The sequence below is a fragment of the Rhinatrema bivittatum genome, chromosome 8, assembly GCF_901001135.1.
Source record: "Rhinatrema bivittatum chromosome 8, aRhiBiv1.1, whole genome shotgun sequence".
Taxonomy (NCBI): Eukaryota; Metazoa; Chordata; class Amphibia; order Gymnophiona; family Rhinatrematidae; genus Rhinatrema; species Rhinatrema bivittatum.
Genome location: NC_042622.1, coordinates 55,345,169 through 55,366,673, shown reverse-complemented (window position 1 = coordinate 55,366,673; position 21,505 = coordinate 55,345,169). Strand labels below are relative to the sequence as shown.

Below are 21,505 nucleotides of genomic sequence, written 5' to 3'. Positions count from 1 at the left end.
TACCTTTAAGGTATTTATGGCCAGCCCTTTACTCAATCCATCCTGCAAAAATTCCAAAATGAGTGGGATCTTAACTGAACAAAGAACTACCCCTCAGTCTTCAAACAAAGCCTCAAAACACTTGCCAAACCTGCATGTAGGCTAAGGAAGTGGATACATTTCTTGTTCATAGCAAGGTGGCAATCACCATAGTACAATATGCACGCTTCAGCAAGTGAGCCCTCTCAAGGGCCAGACCATAAGACAATATGGAGTCGGATCTTCTTAAAGAACAGGCTCCTGCCGTAGCAGATCCCTATGCGCCAGAAACTGGATGGGAGTGTCCACCAGGAGCCTTCGTAGATCTGCATACCACAGTCTCCTGGGCTAATCTGGTGCCACCAGAAGCATCATCCCACTATACAGGGGGTCGGGAACCCATGGCTCGCAGAGCCAGATATGGCTCTTTGAGGGCTGCATCTGGCTCACAGACAAGTGTCGCCACACTTTCCCGCTGACCCAGCTGCTCCCTGGTCCTCCGCACCGGGCGGAATGCGGCAGGACAGCTGGAGTCAGCAGCACCGGCGTGCTCTCTTTTTCCCGCTCCCCCCCCCCCCCCCCCGCGCGGCCCGGAAGAGGAAGTGGAGAGTATCGGGTGCCTGCGCGGCAAGAAGAGGCCACGCTAGTGCACTCGGCATCGGCCCGAAGAAAAGAAGACTGCAGCGCGGCTCGGAGGAAAATGAAGAGGTTCCAACCGCGGCCGATGGGACTCCGCCTGGGCTGAAAATGAAGAGGTTAGTGTTGGGAGGAGGCTGCTGCTGCCGCGAGTTCCAGGGGTGGTGGAGAGAGAGAGTGAAATGAGCGAGCAAGCATGTGTGTTTGCTCGCTCATTCACACTCTCTCTCCCCCACCCCGGGAACTCGCGGCAGCAGCACCTCCTCCCAACACTAACCTCTTCATTTTCAGCCCTCGCGGAGGGCGGAGTCCCCATCGGCCGCGGTTGAACCTCTTCATTTTCCTCCGAGCCGCGCTGCAGTCTTCTTTCTTCGGGCCGATGCCGAGCGCACTAGCGTGGCTCTTCTTGCCGCAGCAGGGCACCCGATACTCTCCACTTCCTCTTCCGGGCCGCGGGGGGCCTGTGTGTGTGTGTGTGTGAGAATGCATGTATGTGAATGATTGAGAGCCTGTACATGTGAAAGAGATAATGTGTGTGATTGAGAGCCTGCCTGTGAGAGAGAGAGAGCATGAATGTAAGTTTACCATTGGGAACCTGTATGTGTAAGTTTGTGATTGAAAACCTGTTTGTGTGAAAGAGTGTGTGTGTATGATTGAGATCCTTTGTGTGTGAGAGAAATCATGTGTATGTATGATTAAGAGCCTGTGTGTATAAGTAAGAGAGAGATCATGTGTGATTGAGAGCTGGTTTAGGTGATGGAGCTTGTGAGTATGTGATTGAGAGCCTGTGTTTAAATGAGAGAGAGAGACCATGTGTGTCTGTGTGTGATTGAGAGCTGATTTAGGTGAGGGAGCATGTGAGTATGTGATTGAGAGCCTGTGTGTAAATGAGAGAAAGAGAGGACATGTTTGTAAGCATGTGAATGAGAGTCTGTGTGTGAGAGAAAAAGACAGCATGTATGTGTGTGATTGAAAGCCTGTGTGTGTGTGTGTAAGCGTGAAAAGATAGACAGCATGTGTGTAAATGTGTAATTAAGAGCCTATATAAGTGAGAGAAAAAACGTGTATATGTGAGTACTGAGAGCATGTGTGTATAGGTGTGTCATTGAGAGCCAGTGTGAGAGAGAGCGCTGGTATGTGACTGAGAGGAGAAAGTTCCAAGCAAACCACCCCGCCTCCTGCTAATTCAGAACAATCTCAGGACACCTGGATATCAAACGTTCCCAGGTATGCAGAGCAAAAAAAATTTTGTATCCTTATTATTTTTCATTACTGGGTCTTTGTGTCTGCTATTTTTGAAATATTTTGTTGGTATCTGGAAATGTTTTATATGAGTTTCTAATTATTGGATATTCCACTCATCAGCTGTTTCGAAATATGTTCTTTTTGTTAGTACAGTTTTACTGCTGATGATTTTATATTTCTTGATTTGTTTTATAAGGATGGGTGATGTTTCTTTTTTCCTTTGTTACACTGCATACAGAGACTCTGGCTTGTTGCAGTTTCCAATTCATTTTTTTCTGCATGCTTCTTGTTATGCGTTTTGGTCTCTTTATTCTATGTTAGGTGAGGGACAGCACGTGATTCAGGTGAGGTTTTCTGCTGGCGTGTAGTTTCTGTGTAGGACTCTATAGCAGCCTGACTTGGTCCGTTTTCCTAATAGGAGATGTATTGGTGTCTTAAGGCCTGGTGTAATATTTTCAGAGACTTATTGTACTTTAAAAGTGTGATCTTACATAAAATGCACACATTTACTTGTATTTAGTTTTAAACATATTGTATGGCTCTCATGGAATTACATTTTAAAATATGTGGCGTTTATGGCTCTCTCAGCCAAAAAGGTTCCTGACCCCTGCACTATGACTTGATCCTCTGAATCATTCTCCCCAACATGGGCCATGGGAGAAAGACATAGCAGCTTGCCCACTGGCCAATTCTGCACTAGAGCATTGATTCCCAAGTTCTTTGGATCTCTCCTGTGACCAAAGAATTGAGGAACCTTCGCACTGCAAGTAGTCACTAGCAGGTCCAGAAACCAAAGGCTCCAGCGAGCCACTATTAGCTGAAATGCCTCGTTTGCCAATTCCCATACTATATGCTGAGAAAGTCTGCTCTTACATTTTCCTGCAATGTGCAAGGCTGAGATCTCCTGAAGATGCACGTCCATCCATTCCATAAGTTGGGCTATTTCCTGCAACACTTGCCGTCTCTTGGTTCCTCCCTGCTGATTGATTTAAGCCACTGTCGTTGCATTGCCTGCAGGGGTAGATTTGCCTATCGGGGCTTCGGCATGCCTCGGTGGGTCAGTCAGGCCAGTCATTTATTTATTTAGCAGTTTTATATACCGAATTTCTTGTAACAGGTTACAAATCAAAACGGTTTACATAATAACAATAACAGTGCCTCAAATAGTGCAATTACATAAAACAGAGGAATACAGAACTAGGATCATGAAACTGTTGAAACAAACCAGGGTATATATCAACCTAATAAACGAAGGTTGACCGACGTGCCGCAAATGCGCAGTAGAGAGCAGCTCTACCGCGCATGCGAGCACGTCGGTCACAGTGTGCCTCTTAAAAATAAAAATGGTGCTGTAGGAGCGGCGGCAGCGGCGGCCCGAAGACCCGGAACGGCGGCCCGAAGACCCGGAGCGGCGGCGGCACCGGCCCGAAGACCCGGAGCGACAGGAGCGGCGGCCCGAAGACCCAGAGCGGCGGGAGCGGCAGCGGCGGCCCAAAGACCCGTGCAGGAGCGGCGGCGGCACCGGCCCGAAGACCCTGAGCGGCGGCGGCATGCGCGCGAGTGAGGGACAGACGGAGACCCGGAGCGGCGGCGGCATGCGCGCGAGGGAGGGACAGACGGACGGAAGGAAGTCTGTCCCTCCCGCGCGCGCATGCCGCCGCCGCTCCGGGTCTTCGGGCCGCCGCTCCTGCCGCTCCGGGTCTTCGGGTCGGTGCCGCCGCTCCGGGCCGCCGCTCCTGCTGCTTCGGGCCGCTCCCGCCGCTCCGGGTCGCCGCTCCGGGTCTTCGGGGGAGATCGACTGAGGGGAGGAGGGAGGAGTGACTCGGGGGAGGGAGGAGTGACTGAGGGGAGGGGGGAGTGACAGGAGGGAGGGGGGAGAGAGGAGGGAGGAGTGACTCTGGGGAGGGGGGAAGGGAGGAGTGAGGAGGGGAGGGAGGAGTGACTGAGGGGAGAGAGTGGGGGAGGTGGGAGGGAGAATGAGGGGGAAGGAAATGATCCCAAAAAAAATGTTAATGTAGCCCGTTTTAACGGGCTTAACGGCTTGTATATATATATCGAACTATGATACATGGCTGGTAGAGAATGGTTAGGTTAAGACCATGGTATTGGCAAAGGGCCTTGGGAATTGGGGCTAAAGTAGGACATATAGCATTTGACTGAATCGAGAGAAAGCAGGCAAGAGTCAATGAGTTACTGGTTATAGGGCTAACTTGTGCAGACTTCCTGCAGTCAGGACATCATTAGCACTGGGTACGTTCAAGTCTCAGCCATAGCTTCTGCCTATATTTTTCTCTGAGGGAGTCTCTTGCTCCTGTGGGTCCCTCCTCCCTGTGGACCAAAGAGAAGGCTGCTACAGCTGCCAGGCCTGTGCAGCAGCTGAATTGTCTGGGTCTGTGTGGCCAAAAAGAGAAAGCTGTTGTCTGCCTGGCTCCACAGCCAAAAAGAGAAGTCTGTCAGCCAGGCCGCACAGCTGAAGAAGAGGCAGCCGCTGTCAGCTGGGCCACATGGAGGAAAAGCAGCCGCTATCCGCTTATGAAAATGCTTGGGATCAGAGGCTTATTCTTTAAAGCAAACATGGGGAAAAAAAAGCAATTTGATAAACAGATACATCAACATAGAAAAGAACCAGATCACTAGAATTGCAGGTGCATTTTTTACAGTTTGTAATAGGGATGAACACAAAAAAATTAAATTTTTTTTGTTCAGGTACCACTTTTTTTTTTTTTTTTTTAGTTTCATTTGTTCTGGTTCCCATATCAATTATTTTAATTCATTTCTATTAAAATCAATGGGGAAAGCTATGCTTCCTGGGCACAATATTCAAAGATATCAAGTTGTCTAAATTATCCAGTTAACTTGGGGCTATTTGGCAGCAGCTTCTTTTCCTCTGTGCAGCCTGCATGACAGGGGCCTCTTCTCTTCAAGAGAGTGAGTGAGAGAGCACGAGCATGCATGTGTGTGTGTGAGAGAATCTGGATATGAGAGAGAGAGGAAAAAGTTGTACCACCCCCTCCATGAACTAATCCATGACCATCTCAGGGTGACTTGAAATCAAAAGTTCCCAGGTATGGAGAGCAGGGAATTTTTATCCTTATTAGTTTTAATAATTGGGTGTTATTTGATGTCTTCTGTTTTTAAATATTTTATTTGATTTATATTCTGTTTTTAATGGTATTTGGGAATAATTTTAAAAAAAAGTTATTGGGTATTCTTTTCATTAGCTGTTTTGAAATTTATTTATGATTAAGGTTTTACTATTATGATTAATGGTTTATATTTTGATTTTATTATTATTTGATGTTTAATGAGGAATAGTGATTTGTTTTTACATTGTTCCACTTCATACGGAGTGTCTTGTTACAGTTTCCAATTCAGTTTTTATTTAAATGTTTCTAGTTATACTTTGTCTCATTCTAATTTGGTGAGGGTCTGTCTATGTTCTGCATGTGTGACCGAGGTGAGGTATTTTGCTAGCATTTAGTTTCGGTGCAGGGAACTATAACAGCTTGGCTTGTTCTGTTTTCCTAATATCAGGTATATTGGTGTTTTAGGGCCTGGTGTAATATTTGAAGTGTAGTCTATTCATAGGTAGAGTTGTTACCGTTTGTGTGCTGGCAGTTAGTGCTCTTTCCATAGGGGAGTTTTACTGTATTGTAATCAGGTTTACTTAAAAACTTTCTGAAGGCTGACATGCTTTACAATAGCCCCAATACCCTATGACTGTAAGCTTCTCAGAGTTTTCCAGTTTGTACACAACAGTGCATGTAAATACACATTAAGTGATTTTTACCTTAGAACACTGAATATATTTTGATGTAAAATCTATTACTATAAATGCATATTTTTTAAATTTTTGGGAAGGGTGGGACCAAGAGTGTGTGCGAGGCTGTAATGTTCGCCTAGGACACCTACTACCCTTGCACCAGCTCTGGCTGCACATGCTCCACAAGAGAAAGAATTCCATCTGGAGCTGTGCTACTTTGGGTTAGTGGCTCTCCCCAGTCTTAGCCAGGGTATAAAAAAAAAAAAAAAAAAAAAAAAGTAAGCCCAGAAAACAGTAGGGGTCACTTCTTGTCTCCTCTAACCTGGAGTTGTTAGGCAGAGCAGAGCCTGTGTAGCCTGCAGTCAGTGGGAACACTAGAGTGGTGAGAGAGTTACAGAGAAATGGAAACAAGCTACAGGCACAGGTCAGAAGGCGGGTAAGACAGGAGAAAGTGCCTATGCAGTGTTGGGGAGGCTTCTGTCTAAGGAGACTGTACTGAGCGAGGCAGCTGGCTCTAGAACCAGCAAGTCTTAGAAAGTGAGATTGGGGAAGGGCTGGCAGCAAGCAAGAATTTTACACTATGATGCAGCTGTGCTGGACTGGGAGCACAGTACAACAGTAGCATGTCAGAAAGCATGTCTGTCAGAGAGACACACACATCCTATACACTTTGTGAGTGTGGGTGTGGCTGAGTATCTGTCTTTGTGGGTGTTAGTACGTGCCAATAAAAAGTTTTGCAATTAAAAAAATAATCAGTTTGCGACTGTGTGCATGTCAAACACTGGCTGGCAGTGTCATTACTTGCAACTGGTCCAAGAGCCATACCAGGAATCAAGAATATATCTAAGAGATAAGCAGATGTACAGGGGGCCCCAACCAATTTCCATGGATGGAATGGGGGCTGCAACTTTGCTCAGCCAAGGTCTCTAGAATGTGTTCAACTTTTTAGTTATTCAGGAAAGATGAAGTTTATTTTGGCTCAATTTTGCTGGGTTCCAGGGTGCCTTTGGGAGCTGTTTATACATGTGCTACAGGGAAAGTTCATGAAGGCATCAGATGCCCTATGGGCCAGTTTTGAAAGAAAAAAAAAAAAGTCTCCAGGGCCAACATTTTCCTGCAATCCACTCCCAATTGTCTGACATTATCCAGACCACTCAACCCTTCGCCGAACCAGATGTTCCAGACACTCTTCTGCAGTCCAGCGTCCTTGCACTATAAGCTTTTGATAGCAAGCTCCCCAACCCTGGAGGCTCGCATCTGTCGTGAGTACTAGCCAGTCCAATGCTCTTATGGAAACCCCATTTCTTAGATGATCTGCTTTTAAAACTACCACTGTAGCTGAGAGCAGACCATCTCCAGGTGGAGCTGAATCAAGCAGTCTTGAGACTGCGGGCACCAACAAGACTGCAATGTGTGCTGAAGAGGACGCATAGGTGCCCTCACCCAGGCACCACCTCCAGGTTCACCACCATCAATCCAAGCACCCGAAGATAGGACCATACTATCTGGCATATTGTTCATCAATAGATGCACTTGCACCATCAGCTTGTGAATACGGCCCTCCATGATGAACTGAACACAGACATGCTCTAGTGACTGCTAGCTGAGGATTGCTCCTGGCCAGGTTCATAACCCAATCTGGCTCCTGCAACAAGGTCAACCTTGTGCGAGACCCAGAGGCTCTCTTTCTGGATTTTTGGCCTGAATCAGCCAGTAGAGATGTGAATCGGAATCGGTTCGGATTCCGGTTCCGATTCACATGTGTTTTTTTTTTCCATCGGGCCCGAACACAGTTTTGTTTATCGGCTGCGCCCGAGCCGATGAACAAAAAACCCACCCCGACCCTTTAAAACTAATCCCTTAGCTTCCCCCACCCTCCCAACCCCCCAAAAAACTTTACAGATACCTGGTGGTCCAGTGGAGGTCCCGGGAGCGATCTCCCACTCCCGGGCCATCGGCTGCCACTAATCAAAATGGCACCGATGGCCCTTTGCCCTTACCATGTGACAGGGTATCCGTGCCATTGGCTGGACCCTGTCACATGGTAGGAGCACTGGATGGCCGGCGCAAGGAGGGTGCTACGGCGCAAACTAAATGTCTCCCTGTTTTTGCCTATAAGAATGATCATACATATTTTAAATTCAGCCTGGCACTTTATTTTGTTTGTTGTATACTCCTTGAAGTATACAGTATCCCGTGCTGGTTGCAGCTGCAACTTCTTGACTCATGAAATCCTGCAGCTAGATCAACACTCCACTGTTCTATCCACACCTCATATTTGCAATGAAGTTCAAAGCTTGAGGAGCAACCAAAGCATAAGGATAAGTTCTTGGAAGAGAAGTCCATTAACTGCTATAAATCAAGTTTACTTAGGGAATAGCCACTGCTATTAATTGCATCAGTAGCATGGGATCTTCTAGGTGTTTGGGTAATTGCCAGGTTCTTGTGGCCTGGTTTGGCCTCTGTTGGAAACGGGATGCTGGGCTTGATGGACCCTTGGTCTGACCCAGCATGGCAATTTCTTATGTTCTTATGAGATTTTTCTTTATTGGTTCAGATTACAGCTCCACTGGCTCTGTGGCAGTCTCTGGAGTCTGGGGCTGAAAATTCGGTTTATGAAACCCCTGGCTGGGAATGTTTCAGCACTGATGAGAACAGAGGGCAGCACCCGTAGACTGTTCCGTATATGTCATTATTGGGATCCTGACCAGTGGAAGAAGTTAGGTCCATATGAAACCAGGTTCCCTCTTTAAACGAGATCGCACAGTGCAGTGAGGTAACAAGACAAAAAGGCACACTGGCTACTTGTATGGGGAGCGGGGGAAGGAAAGGAGTGAAATTTGGCACATTTTCCCATGTAAACTTGTTACTTATGATCTGTTGGCAACAGCTCAACAATACAAGGAGCAAGCAGAACCATCAGCCTAAATCCTCTGTTACTGCAAGCAGCAGGAGCTTTAGAATATTGCTTAAGAACAAGGTTAAGCATGATGGCTTAGCTGTGTCATTTTCTTACAGATTCAATAATATTTTGAACTTCAATAAAACTTCATTCAAGGACAAATCTATTTCATGCTATTACTAGAACATAAGTCCACCCCCCCCCCCCCCCACACACACACCAAAAAACAAAAAAACACACCACTGAATATACATACCAGATACAATTATCTGTTCTACACTTTTTCCTCCTTATCCCAGACATATTACTAAGCTGCTGTGTTATCAAGAGCATAGGTTTAACTATCTTGTTTACACAGTTTAAATATACAAGTAACCAAAAGGGCAGTAGCCAGGGCTAAAGAAAGCTACAGGGCTGCTCCTCAGTGCAGCTTATCATACAGAATGTGTACACAAACCTGTTTCCCTCTGAGAAAATTATCTGCCTTTGTGCAGTAAGATAAGTGATTAGTGTGTGTTGCAACAGTTTTCAGGCCATATGCAGGGTGCACAAAGGTTTATCGTAATCTTCAAATAGCCATAGTTCAGTCAGCAGTAATAACATTTAGAATATAGCTTTGCTTGGGCCATTTGATCTTTCAAGGCAGTTTCCTAGCCTTGCTAGATTCTGCATCTACTTCTCTTTTCATGCAATGCTTGGTGTTAATATATGAAATGCATAAGAAAAATAAAGTTGAGGGTACTCGGAAAATATGTTTTTTGTGCAGATTTACAAATGCCCAGTATTCTTCTGATATTAGGTCCCCTATTGGAAATCTATCCTTCAAACACAAGATACAGTCAACATGGCTATCAGATTGTCAACGTGACTGAGTGCACATATACACCCTTACAAGTTTTTAAGGATATGAAGTATGCTTATTAGCAGCATGCCTACCATATGCATATTTATGAAAGAATTACTTTCCTGTAACAGGTGTTCTTCCTAGGACAGCAGGATGTTGGTCCTTACACGTGGGTGACAGATGAGCCCGGCACAGAAACATAGAAATGAAACAGAAATGACGGCAGAAGAAGACCAAACTTGTCAAAGTTTATAGCACTTTATAGAACTGAGCATGCCCAGCATGCCACTATCTGCGCAGCCATGCGAGGTCCCCTCCCTTCAGTCTCTATACAGAGAATTACAATAAATAAAATAACATAATAGAAACCCAACTCTGAGGGGGTAGCAGGCAAATTTTGTGAGGACTAACATCCTGCTGTCCTAGGAGAACACCTGTTACAGGTAAGCAACTCTGCTTTCTCCTAGATCAAGCAGGATGGTAGTCCTCACACATGGGTGAATACCTAGCTGCAGGCTGTTTCCAAACAGAGCAGACCAAAAGACACCAAACAGGGCCAACGTGACCAACAACCTAGGTGCTGTTGGTAATGGAGGAAGACAGCCTGAACCCAAAAAACAGGGCCCTAGGCAGACGTGTTGGGTATAGACCCAAAAGAGGTGATGGAAGAAAGACTGGCCGAAGCTACTATCCTGGAGGCAGTCTGTCCAGGCAACAGTGAGCTGCGACCATATGGAGAAAACTCCATGTTGCAGCTCTGCAGATCACCACCACGGAACTTCACACAAGTTAGCCACTGAAGTTGCAGTTGGTTGCGATGGAGAAGGTACAGAGAAGGGCTACCAAAATGATAAGGGGAATGGAACAACTCCCCTATGAGGAAAGACTAAAGAGGTTAGGACTTTTCAGCTTGGAGAAGAGACGACTGAGGGGGGGATATGATAGAGGTGTTTAAAATCATGAGAGGTCTAGAACGGGTAGATGTGAATCGGTTATTTACTCTTTCGGATAGTAGAAAGACTAGGGGGCACTCCATGAAGTTAGCATGGGGCACATTTAAAACTAATTGGAGAAAGTTCTTTTTTACTCAACGCACAATTAAACTCTGGAATTTGTTGCCAGAGGATGTAGTTAGTGCAGTTAGTATAGCTGTGTTTAAAAAAGGATTGGATAAGTTCTTGGAGGAGAAGTCCATTACCTGCTATTAAGTTCACTTAGAGAATAGCCACTGCCATTAGCAATGGTTACATGGAATAGACTTAGTTTTTGGGTACTTGCCAGGTTCTTATGGCCTGGATTGGCCACTGTTGGAAACAGGATGCTGGGCTTGATGGACCTTTGGTCTGACCCAGTTTGGCATTTCTTATGTTCTTAAGTTGCCATGGTCCAGATGGAATGAGCCTTAACATGGCCCTCAAGCTGCAGTCCTGCTTGCACATAGCAGAACAAGATGTAGTCCGCTGGCCAGGTAGACTGTGTGCTTGGCCACAGCCACTCATTCTGTTCCTATCAAATGAGATGAAGAGTTGTGTGGACTGCCTAAGGTAAAATGCTAACTCCCTCTTGCAGTCCAAAATATGCAAAGCCTGTTTGCCTGGGTGCAAATGAGGTCTAAGAAAGAAGGTAGGGAGGATGATAGATTGGTTTAAATGGGAGTTCTCCATACTCACCCTATTGTGGAAGAACTTAGTATATGGTGAGTTTGTCACCAATGCTTGAAGTTTGCTGACCAGACACAGAGGTAACCGCAACCAAGAATATGGCCTTCCAGATCAGATGTTTCAGGTCACACGAGTGCATAGGTTCAAAGGGATCCTTCATGAGGCATGCCAAGACTACATTAAGGTCCCAAGAGACTGGCGGAAGGTGCAGAGGCAGCTTCAACTGAAGCAGACCACACATGAAACGCCCAACCAAGGGTTGCCCTAAATTGGACTACCATTCACCCCATATGCCCCAATGGCACTGAGATACACTCTGACAGAGTTAGTCTTTAAGCCAGCTTCCGACAGGTGCAACAGGTAAAGTGATCCAACCCCTGCTGCTCATACCAGACAGACAGCAAACCTCCTCCAATTCAGGCTATATGACTTTCTAGTCAAAGGCTTCCTAGAGGCAACTAGAACCCAGGATATGTTGTCTGACAATGCCAGGAGCTGCAAGACTAGCCTTTCAACATTCAGGCCATCAAAGACAACATCCTGAGGTTTGGATGGTACATCCTGCCCTAATCTTGAAAGACCAGGGTCAGGGAGGTGCCCAGAATGATCGGGTTCCAGACTGAGAGGTCCTGCATGAGTGGGGAATTAAGCCTGCCGTGGCCAATAGGGGGATATGAGGATCATGGTTCCCCCATCCTGCCGGAGCTTCAGAAGTGTCATCACCAGCGGGAGCAGAGGGTAGGCATACAGAAGCCCCCTTCCCCAATGGCGGGAAAAGGTGTCTGAGGCTGGTTTGCTGTCCAGCCTGTAGAGGGAGGGCTCCACCTTGTTGTTACAGGGGGAGGCAAATAGATCCACATCCAGGGCTCCCCAAAGATGGAAGATCATGTTCACTACCACCGGGTCCAGGGACCACTTATGCCAAAAAGCCAGACTGAGGTGTTCTGCCACTACATTCTCCATCACCCACCAGGTAGACAGCTCAAAATAATATACTCAGAGTGGGGGCCCGGGTCCAAATCTGAACCACCTCCTAGCACAGGAAGAATGATCCCATGCCTCCCTGTTTATGTACCACATCGCTACCTGATGGTCTGTCTGGATGAGGACAGATTTGGTCACCAAGTGATCCTGGAATGCCCACAGGCTGTAACAGATCACTCGGAGCGCCATGAAGTTGATTTGGCACTGAGCTTCCTGAGCTGACCACAGGCCCTGGGTGCAGAGCCCTTCCACATAGGCATCCCATCCCAGTGTGGAGGAATCTCTGGTGAGGGCAACCTGGAAGGAGGGAGGATTCAAAGAGAACCCCCCTGTTCTAGATTGGTTAGGTCCTCCCACCAGGACAAGGAAATCTGGAGCGGTGAAGTGACACAGATATGGATATAGAGGTCCTGGGAGGCTTGATGCCACTGGGATTGTAGGGTCTACTGGGCCCTGTGCACGTGTAGGTGGGCAAAGGGTGTGACATGGACTGTGGCCACCATATGACCCAGAAGGTGGAGCATAAGATGGGCAGATACCTACTGGCTCCAGCACACCAAACTTGCCATTGCTGCTAGAGTGAGCGCTCTGTCGCGAGGGAGATAGGCCTTGCCCTCCGCTATGTCCAGACAAGCACCGATAATATCCAGGCACAAAGATGAGTCAGATGGTACTTTAAGTAGTTGATGACAAACCTGAGAGACTCCAATACCTGAATGGTTAAGCATAGAGACCTTAGCATCCCCTCTTGGGAACTTCTCTTGATTAACCAGTCGTCCAAGTAAGGTAACACCTGCTCCCCTAGACAGCACAGGTGTGCTGCCACCAGTGGCTAGGCATTTGGTGAAGACATGAGGTGCCAAGGCGAGGCCAAACAGCAGCCCCCTGTATTGAAAATGTCTGGTGCCCACCAGGAAGCAGAGATACCTCCGATAACTGCATGAGATCTCAATGTGCGTGTATGCATCCTTGAGATCGATGGAGCAAAGCCAGTCTCCCCCTCTGCAAGAGAGGGGATCAGAGTAGCAGGGAGACCATCTTGAACTTCTGTTTGAGAAAGCAATTGAGAGCCCATAGGTCTAGGATGGGACGAAGTCACCCAGTCCTCTTAGGGATCAGGAAATATCAGGAGTAAAACTCTTCTCTGCTATTGCAGAGGAACTGGCTTGACTGCCCTAGCTTAAAGGAGGGCAGAGAGCTCTGCCAACAGTATTTCCTGATGGGGAGACTGGCCCCAAGAGGGGCATGGGGTGGTGGCATTCCTGGGCACACTGAAGAAGTTTAGATGATACCCTGGGTGCACGATGGAAAGGACCCACCGATAAGATGTGGTCGCTAACCAACAATCCAGAAAAAGGCGCAGGTGGCCTCCTACTGGCGGATCCAGTGCAGAGGGCACAGTAACTGGGCTTATGCTCCCTCTCTGCCAGGCAAAGCCACATAGCCAGGTTCGGCTGAGGTGCTGGCTGGAGTCTAGGTGTCTGTGGCTGCTTAGAGCAGCCCCTAGAGGACACCCATTGAGAAAGTCCACAGAAAACCGGAGGATAATATTTTATGATGGTAAAAGGACCTACGTGCCCCTTGCCTCACCGCCCTTCTGGCTGGGGGGGGGGGGCAGAAGTGCTATCCAAAAGATGCTGGAGGGTCTTTACAATGATCCTTTAGCTGAGCCACAACATCCCGGACCTTATCCCCAAAAAAGGTCGTCTCCTGTGCAGGGGAGATCTACAAGTTTCTCCTGGACCTCCGGCCAGAGATCAGAGGTTCTGAGCCAGGCCATCCTGCAGGCCTCAGTGCCTAGTGCAGCCACATGAGCTGACGTCTCAGAAATGTACGTGGAACGCACCTCATGCTTACTGCACTCAAAGCCCTGCTAGACGAGAGCTAGGAATGCATCCTGCTGTTGAGGGAGGCGTTCCGCCAATTCTTGAACTTTTTTCCCCGAGGTTCCAAGAATGTTGGGCCATATACAATTGGTAGAAGGTGATATAGGCTATTAACATTGCCCCCTGGAACACCTTCCTACCCAGTGCTTCCCATTCCCTATTTTCCTGACCTCCAGGTGCAGAAGCATGGGTCTAGGACAGCTTTCCTTTGAGGGTGGATTCCACTACCACTGACTGGTGGGGGAGCTGGTGCCACTCAAACCCGAGGGACTTCTGAACAAGGTAGATGGCATCAGTTTTCCTGTTTACCAGAGACACGGAAACAGGATGTTTCCAAATGCGCAGGAGCAACTCCTTGAAGATCTCATGCACAAGAACGGCTACCACCTCTTTTGGTGCATCCACAAACTGGAGTACCTCCAGCATTTTATTCCAGCATCTTCTGTGAGATGCTGGAATAGAACAGACTGCCATGTGGATGAAACCAGCAAAGGTCAAGTCCTCTGGAGGAGGCTTATGCTGTTCCTCCAGGGGTGATAGTTCCAAGAGGACATCCTCAGACATCAGAGAACTCTGAAGTATTGTCGACCCCCCCCCCCCATGGGTCATATGGGGCTTCTCCTCAGATCTCCAGGAGATATAAGCAGCAGACCCATGCTACCCACCTGTGGTTTGGGCCCCGGAACCACTGGGGGCACCAACAGCATAGAGGCCTCTGAAGGGCCTGCTGCCGGAGCCAGCGGCCCCGAGGGCCCTGGAAGCACAGAGCCTTCCTCAGAGGAGGAACCGGCAATTGGTATAGACCCCGAGGGGGGTGGGGAGGCAATGATGGCTGTCTGGGAACTGAGGACTCCCTAGATACTGGCTACGTAGGGAGGACACCCAGCAAGACAGAGGTGCTCCAGCAGTGGTGCTAGGATAGAGAGAGAGAGAGCAGGCTCCGGCATCACTGCAGGCACAGACAGGGAAATATTTTTGGCTAAATGTAGATGAAATAACGTCAATGATTGCTTTTAGTTGTGGATTGTGAAGAAGAGAAAGTAGATAGTGAAATGCATCTCTGGAGATGTTCCTGGTATGCAGTTGACTATATAAAAATCAGAAAATAGACAGGTTTGAGAACAAATGTGGACAACTATATTTAAAGTTGTGTATCTGATGAGAGTTGGGGCTGAGGAGAACTGCTGTGAAAAACACTGCAAAGAAAGTCTTTGTACTTGAGCAAAATGAAAGAATACCAGTGGTAGCTTCTAGACGTGGACTGCAATGGACGGACAAGATAGAAACTGAAAGACTAGTGACTGGCAATGACCTTGGCAATCAGCAGGATAAACAGTTTAAGAAAAATGTAATATGAAAACATTTGATGTGAAATTACATGGCCTGAAGAAAATTGTGCATGAGTGCATTGTGGCTCTGTAGGTGACTGAATGGATAGGGAGCAGTGTTGGGAAAACCAGCATCAATACATTGCCACTCTCCAGGTGATTATATCTGCATTCATGCACACAGACTCATTCTGGATTTAGGATAACAAATGTAGAAGTTTTAGATAACAGAGGGATGTGTGTGACCATGATTAATGTTTTGTGTATCATCTGGGGTGTGACTAGGCTGAGGAGAATTGCTGAGAGGCACTAGCGAGAATCTGGGCTGAATGTAGTGAAAGACCGCAGATGTATGGTTCTTAAAAAACAAAAAACTACCTTGTACTAGAATTTAGGCCAAGACAAGTATGTGTCTCTGAAACAGAGGCAGAACAATGAGCAGGTTTCCCCAGATCTGAAATTAACAACTGGTGAGCAACACTGGAGGAACTAACACTAGAAAAATATCCCAGGAATATCCCAGGAAGAGGAAATCAAATTGTGAAAACCTCTTGAGATGAAAAATTCACAGAAAACTGGTGCATGTACAATCAATGATGATTGATTTAACCAGGATTACAAATTGAACTGAGACAATAAAGAAAGCTAAGGGTAATATTAAAAATGTGATCTTCATGTTTAGCACAGACTTTGAAAGTCTGAGAGAACAAAATCAAAGATATAGAAAAACCCAAGATTTTTCCCCCGTCGATAAGCAGCTGAATTAGCCATGCTTTCTCGGTGACATCCTCTGGCGGCACAGGGCGGAGCTTTCTCTTGGTATACAGCGCTTTGCTCTGCGCTCATGAACAGTGGTTTCCCACATGAATCTATCTTCTCTTCAGTTTTTTTCTGTGCAGCTGGATGGTAGCGCAGTCTACTTTCTCTCTTCTCTTCATTCTTGTCACTTAAAAGTGCTGTTTTGGGGATCACTAAGTGCTAAAATGGCACCGAAAATACAGAGAATCTTACTGCATTAGCAGTACTTGAACAAGTCCTTAACGAATGAACATAACTACTGCTACCTCTGCCTCAGCCCAGATCATCAGCAAGAATCTTGCTAGGACTAAGGATGGATGTCTAAGAGCCAGGAGACAGAGGGCAACCAAAATTGACAGACTCCAGCAAGGTGAGGCATTATCAGGCTCTTATTCTTCCATTCCCAGAGGCCAGTTACCAAGCCACCTATTTCATGGGACTTAAATATCATTCTTGAAAGGCTCATGCTCCCCACATTTGAATCCATGGGGAAATAGCTCTGAAGTCCCTTACATTGAAAGTACTGTTCCTGGTTGCAATAACTTCAGCAAGATGAGACAGTGAACTACAAGCATTAGTTCATTACTCTCATTTGCAGTTTTACCATGACGGTCACCTTACGAACACACCCATCTTTCTTACTGAAGGTTGTATCGCCTTTTCATCTGAATTACTCTGCCTACATTCTTTCCCAAACCTCTTACTAACGAAAGGGAAAAGTTACTACATACATTAGACTGTAAAAGAGCATTGGCTTACTACAAAAGAATGCACTCAACTAAACTAACTTCCCAGCTATTTGTCTCATTTAACCCTAATGCACCGGGTCTCCTGGTGGCAAAAAGAATAGCAAATTGATAACAAAGCATTCAGTTTTCCTGCTCTTCCCTTTCTCCACAACTCATGGACTCAGTCAAAGCACAAGAAAGCTGCAGCGACATCCATAGCACACCTTTTCAATGTACCACTTCTGGAAATCCGCAAAGCAGCGACCTGGTCTATAACTTTACATCTTATTACTCCCTTAACCAGTAAGCAGCCTCAAACAGTGTCCTGGGTGCAGCAGTATTGCGTAAACAGTTGAAGGTCGAGGCAGTCCATGCACATCAACTACAGATTGATATCCTACCACATCCGCATCTCTGGAGCAACTCAGTGAATTGTGGTTTCCTATATACATTAGAGGCCGAGGACTCCTAGAAAGCATGGCTAATTCAGCCTGCTTATCAACTGGAAAAAAAAAAGCAAGTTTGCTTACTGTAACAGTGTTTTCCATAGATAGCAAGATGAATTAGCTATGCAACCCTGCCCTTCTCCCTGGACTGCCTCTGCAAAAAAAAAAAAAATTGCTTTCCTTATAGCTTGAATATCAACTGAAGGGAAGATGGATTCACACAGGAAACCAAATGCATGAGTGCAAAGCAAAGCTCTATACACTAACAGTTCCTCCCTATGCTGCCAGAGGAGGTCACCCAGAAAGCATGGCTAATTAATTCTGCTATCTATGGAAAACACCTTTCATGGTAAATAAAACTTGCTTATCTATGATGTACTTTTCTCAAGTAGTGGAGAAGCAGTTCTAACAAGGCTGGTTTACACAGTGAATTTTTAATAGGAGACAATATTCAGAACATGAAAGGCAAAAAAAACCTATTCTGGCTGGACAGGAGGCAGAAACTGCCCTTGAGCCACTAGATGGCTCTAAGGTCAGGATAAGCAAACTAAGTGTCTGCATAGGGCTGGAGATAAGATCCGCCCCAAGGGACCAGATTGATCCTCGAGATTTACAAAAGGGCTCTTGGGAATAAGGCTGAGCCCAGTACTTTACAGGGCTGCTGAGTGACACATAGAAGGCCTCTGTTAATGCTCATTGACATTAAGCTGCCTTACTTAAAATTACATTAAAGAGCTTCTGGAAAAAGTGTGTGCCTTAATTAACTATTACAAAAATTTATCTTACAATAAACTTATTGAAAAGCATTCAGAAATGTTTTGCTGATTTCATTGGCAACAAGATAACACACTTAAGAACATAAGAACATGCCATACTGGGTCAGACCAAGGGTCCATCAAGCCCAGCATCCTATTTCCAACAGTGGCCAATCCAGGCCATAAGAACCTGGCAAGTACCCAAAACTAAGTCTAGTCCATGTAACTGTTGCTAATAATAGCAGTGGCTATTTTCTAAGTCAGCTTAATTAATAGCAGGTAATGGACTTCTCCAAGAACTTATCCAATCCTTTTTTAAACACAGCTATACTAACTGAACTAACCACATCCTCTGGCAACAAATTCCAGAGTTTTGAGTTTTTAAGAAGGAAAGTCAAACTACTATAGCACTTTTTCCTTTTCTCCAACTCTGAAGTCTAGACAAAATCTGGACCAATTGTAATAGAACATTTGAGACTTAAAGGCTATTATGCTCTCCAACTACTCCCAACTATCCTGGGCTTACCTTCTCCTGCTCCAGAGAAACACCCAGGTTCTGGCACATCTTCAGGAACTGGGGGAGCACAGACTGGTCCAAGAGGATGTAGACAGGAACATGCCTCTTCCGACAGGCTTCCTGAAGATCTTTGAAGATATCTATGTCAGTGAAGGAATCCATCACTACAGCAATAACCTGTAATGATTGTTAGGAGAATAAGGGTCAATGGGAACAGCATCTGACCAGCACTGTTCAATACAAAAACCTCAATAAGTTTTACATATGCGGAATGCTGCACTACCTCTGGGCATACAAAGCAGCAGACATTTCATACCATTATAGTCTGCTTTCCTGCTTTCCCTATAGAGGGGGCAGCTATTCAAATTAAAAACTAAAGTTACAACAGGCCACCCTACTGGCAGAGCTTCACATTTACATGCAGAAGAGCCAGGGGCTCTTAAGCCATCTTGGGATGCTGCAGAGATAATATTAACAGCTCCCAGGAAGGAATCCTTGCTATTACTCAGAAGTAAAGCCCAATAGCCATCTCAAAGCCATATCTGTGCCAGATTCTACAATGAATTGTTGTCTATGCCACTGCAGTTATTAGGCTAGACTGGGAGCTGTGAAACTTTAGCCTTGGACCCTCCTTATAGATGGTAGTAGCAAGCTGGCAGTCTAAAGGATAGGAGATACTAAACCCTCTCCTACTTCATGGTTGAGAAAGGAGCAACTTATGTAAATTCTGGAATTTGTTTAAAAAAAAAAAAAAAAAGTTAGACTGAAATAGATGTGCTGTACCTGCTGTTTGCCAGCAAACACCTTCCCCTTTCTGATCCTCCCTGTGTTTGAGACTTTTGTCTAGTTTGTGCCCCTCCACTGAAAGTGCATTCACTTCTTTGCCTCTCTTCAGGAAAAAATGCTTAAGAGTTTTTCTTCACCATAGCTGTAAGCTGTTACTTCCAGTTAGTTATTTTTCACCCTTCATTTTTTGGTACCCACTGTGGAGAACTGCACTATATACCAATACCAAAGCAAAGTTAGCTTTATTTTACTCAGAAGTTTTATTTTTCATGCAGGTAGTTAACTGATATTTCATTTTTTTGGTTTTTATTTCAAAATACTTTGAAGCAGACAAGATAATTGTGTCCTCAAACAAATCCAGTACACTAGCAGGAAATCACAAACATGTCAGAACAAACAAATAGAACAGATATTGTAGAGGATTCCAAAATCAAAAGTATGCCATTTTCTATATTGTTATACAAGTTAATGCCAAGATGAGACTCCTTCCCTTTACATAGCTAGTTGATAATAACTAACTGAAATTACCTGGACTTAGTTGCAGACAATTTATTAAACATCGCCTTAAGCTTTTTGTAACACTGATGTTGAATGGGTATTTTTTCGAAAGGTCTAGTAGTCAATTCTGATCAAAGACCATTCTTTTCTAAAAGTTTAACCACCTCTAAGCCAGGGGCATTTTTACAGATATATTGGGTGTCTTTTTCCAGTCATAACCAGATAGGATTCCTGCAAGGAATCCTGTTACCCTCCACCTCAACTCACCACCCCCAGCATCCTGCTTCTCTAGCCCTGGGTATTCCAGAAGGGCAGTAACAAATAGAAGCTGAACTGGGAATCTAGACCACATCTTCTTAGCATTTCAACCTTAACCCTGTACCGGTGTTCTGAGCTTTCATAGTCTGCCAAGCTATAGCAGATTTTCTAGACCCCTGGGTGCACACAATCGCTCATTCTTCTGACGCAAACCTGCTACCTAGCACAGGCAGACATTAATGTAGGCAAGTTCTGAAATCTTCAGCTCACATTTTGGAATAGAATGAAAATCCCTATTGCATATTCTAATTAGTTTCTATTGCCATTAGTGCATCCAAATTTAATATTTACCAAAACTCTGGTACATGGCAAACTTATCCTAAAGGAGAGAGAATTAAAGACCACACACACACATACCAATACTCTGATTTAATAAACAAATTGGGCTACCAGTCTGGTTATCATGGAATTGCAGTGAATCTATTCAGATGCTTTATAATATCACACAAGCTATTGGGAGAAAACAGGTGAGCAGGAAGGGAAATACAGCTGTTAGCCTACAGTCTACATTCTTTCAGCCTGAGATGTTCTTCCTATAAAAAATGTGAAACTTCTACCCTGGAGGTATCCCCAAGGTGTGAGGGGGAGAGGAAAGTCATTCTAAAACAAACCCTTCTACTTTTCTTTAAAACCTCAAAGCAGCAAGCATTTACATGCCTTCAAAGACCAAGAATGAAAGGGTTTACTCAAGTCTCTCTTCCTTCTCCCCATCCCATATCACAAATTCCTCATCTGTTTGCAACTGTCCGTAGGCATTTGAGTAACCACAAGAATTGCTACACTCAGCCTGTGCATGTTAGTGCCAGAATTTTGGGGCTTCAGTCAAATAATACCCCCCCCCTCCAAACTAGACCTCCCACCTTAGAATAAAGTCCAAGTCTAGCCTCTTGAAATATAAAAATCATAAATTCACTGTGACAGCATACTACTAAAACATTGGCATTCATTAAATGCAAAATCTGTATTAGCTACAGGCTTTTTGTTACAGTGCAATAAGTACATCAATATGTTTGAGCATGTGAGGTCAATGTAGTAAGCTGCACAAGGATGACTGCACAGATTTACTCCCAATTTAAGGATTTCAGTACACAAAAAAAAAAAAAAAAGTGTGTTTATGGGGGGGGGGGGGGGGGGGGGGGAAGGGAGAATCGATGTCACTAGCCTAGATGGCCGCTTGAGTTTTCTCCCATCTCCAGAAAGCTCTAACAGTTGTTTTTTTCTAGCCCATGTCGGAATTTTAGGGACTGAAATTGCGGTGATGTCTACCCACAAGAAAACTGTCGATTTTGAAAGTTTTCATTTAAAAAAAATAATAATAATAATAGGCAAAGAACTAAGCGGTACAGATGGGAGATTCAGGGCCTACTGATATGCCCAGCCTGCTACAAGGGA

At 45.5% G+C, this 21,505-nt stretch overlaps 1 protein-coding gene across 1 annotated transcript in view; it reads right to left on the bottom strand.

Moving 5' to 3' along the window:
* Nucleotides 1-21,505, bottom strand: part of FAM83D (family with sequence similarity 83 member D) — a 41,564-nt gene that overhangs the window by 8,241 nt on the left and 11,818 nt on the right. Inside the window, exon 2 of the mRNA XM_029613760.1 lies at nt 18,521-18,688. Coding sequence (XP_029469620.1) covers nt 18,521-18,688 — 168 coding nt within the window. The remainder of the gene's footprint in view (nt 1-18,520; nt 18,689-21,505) is intronic.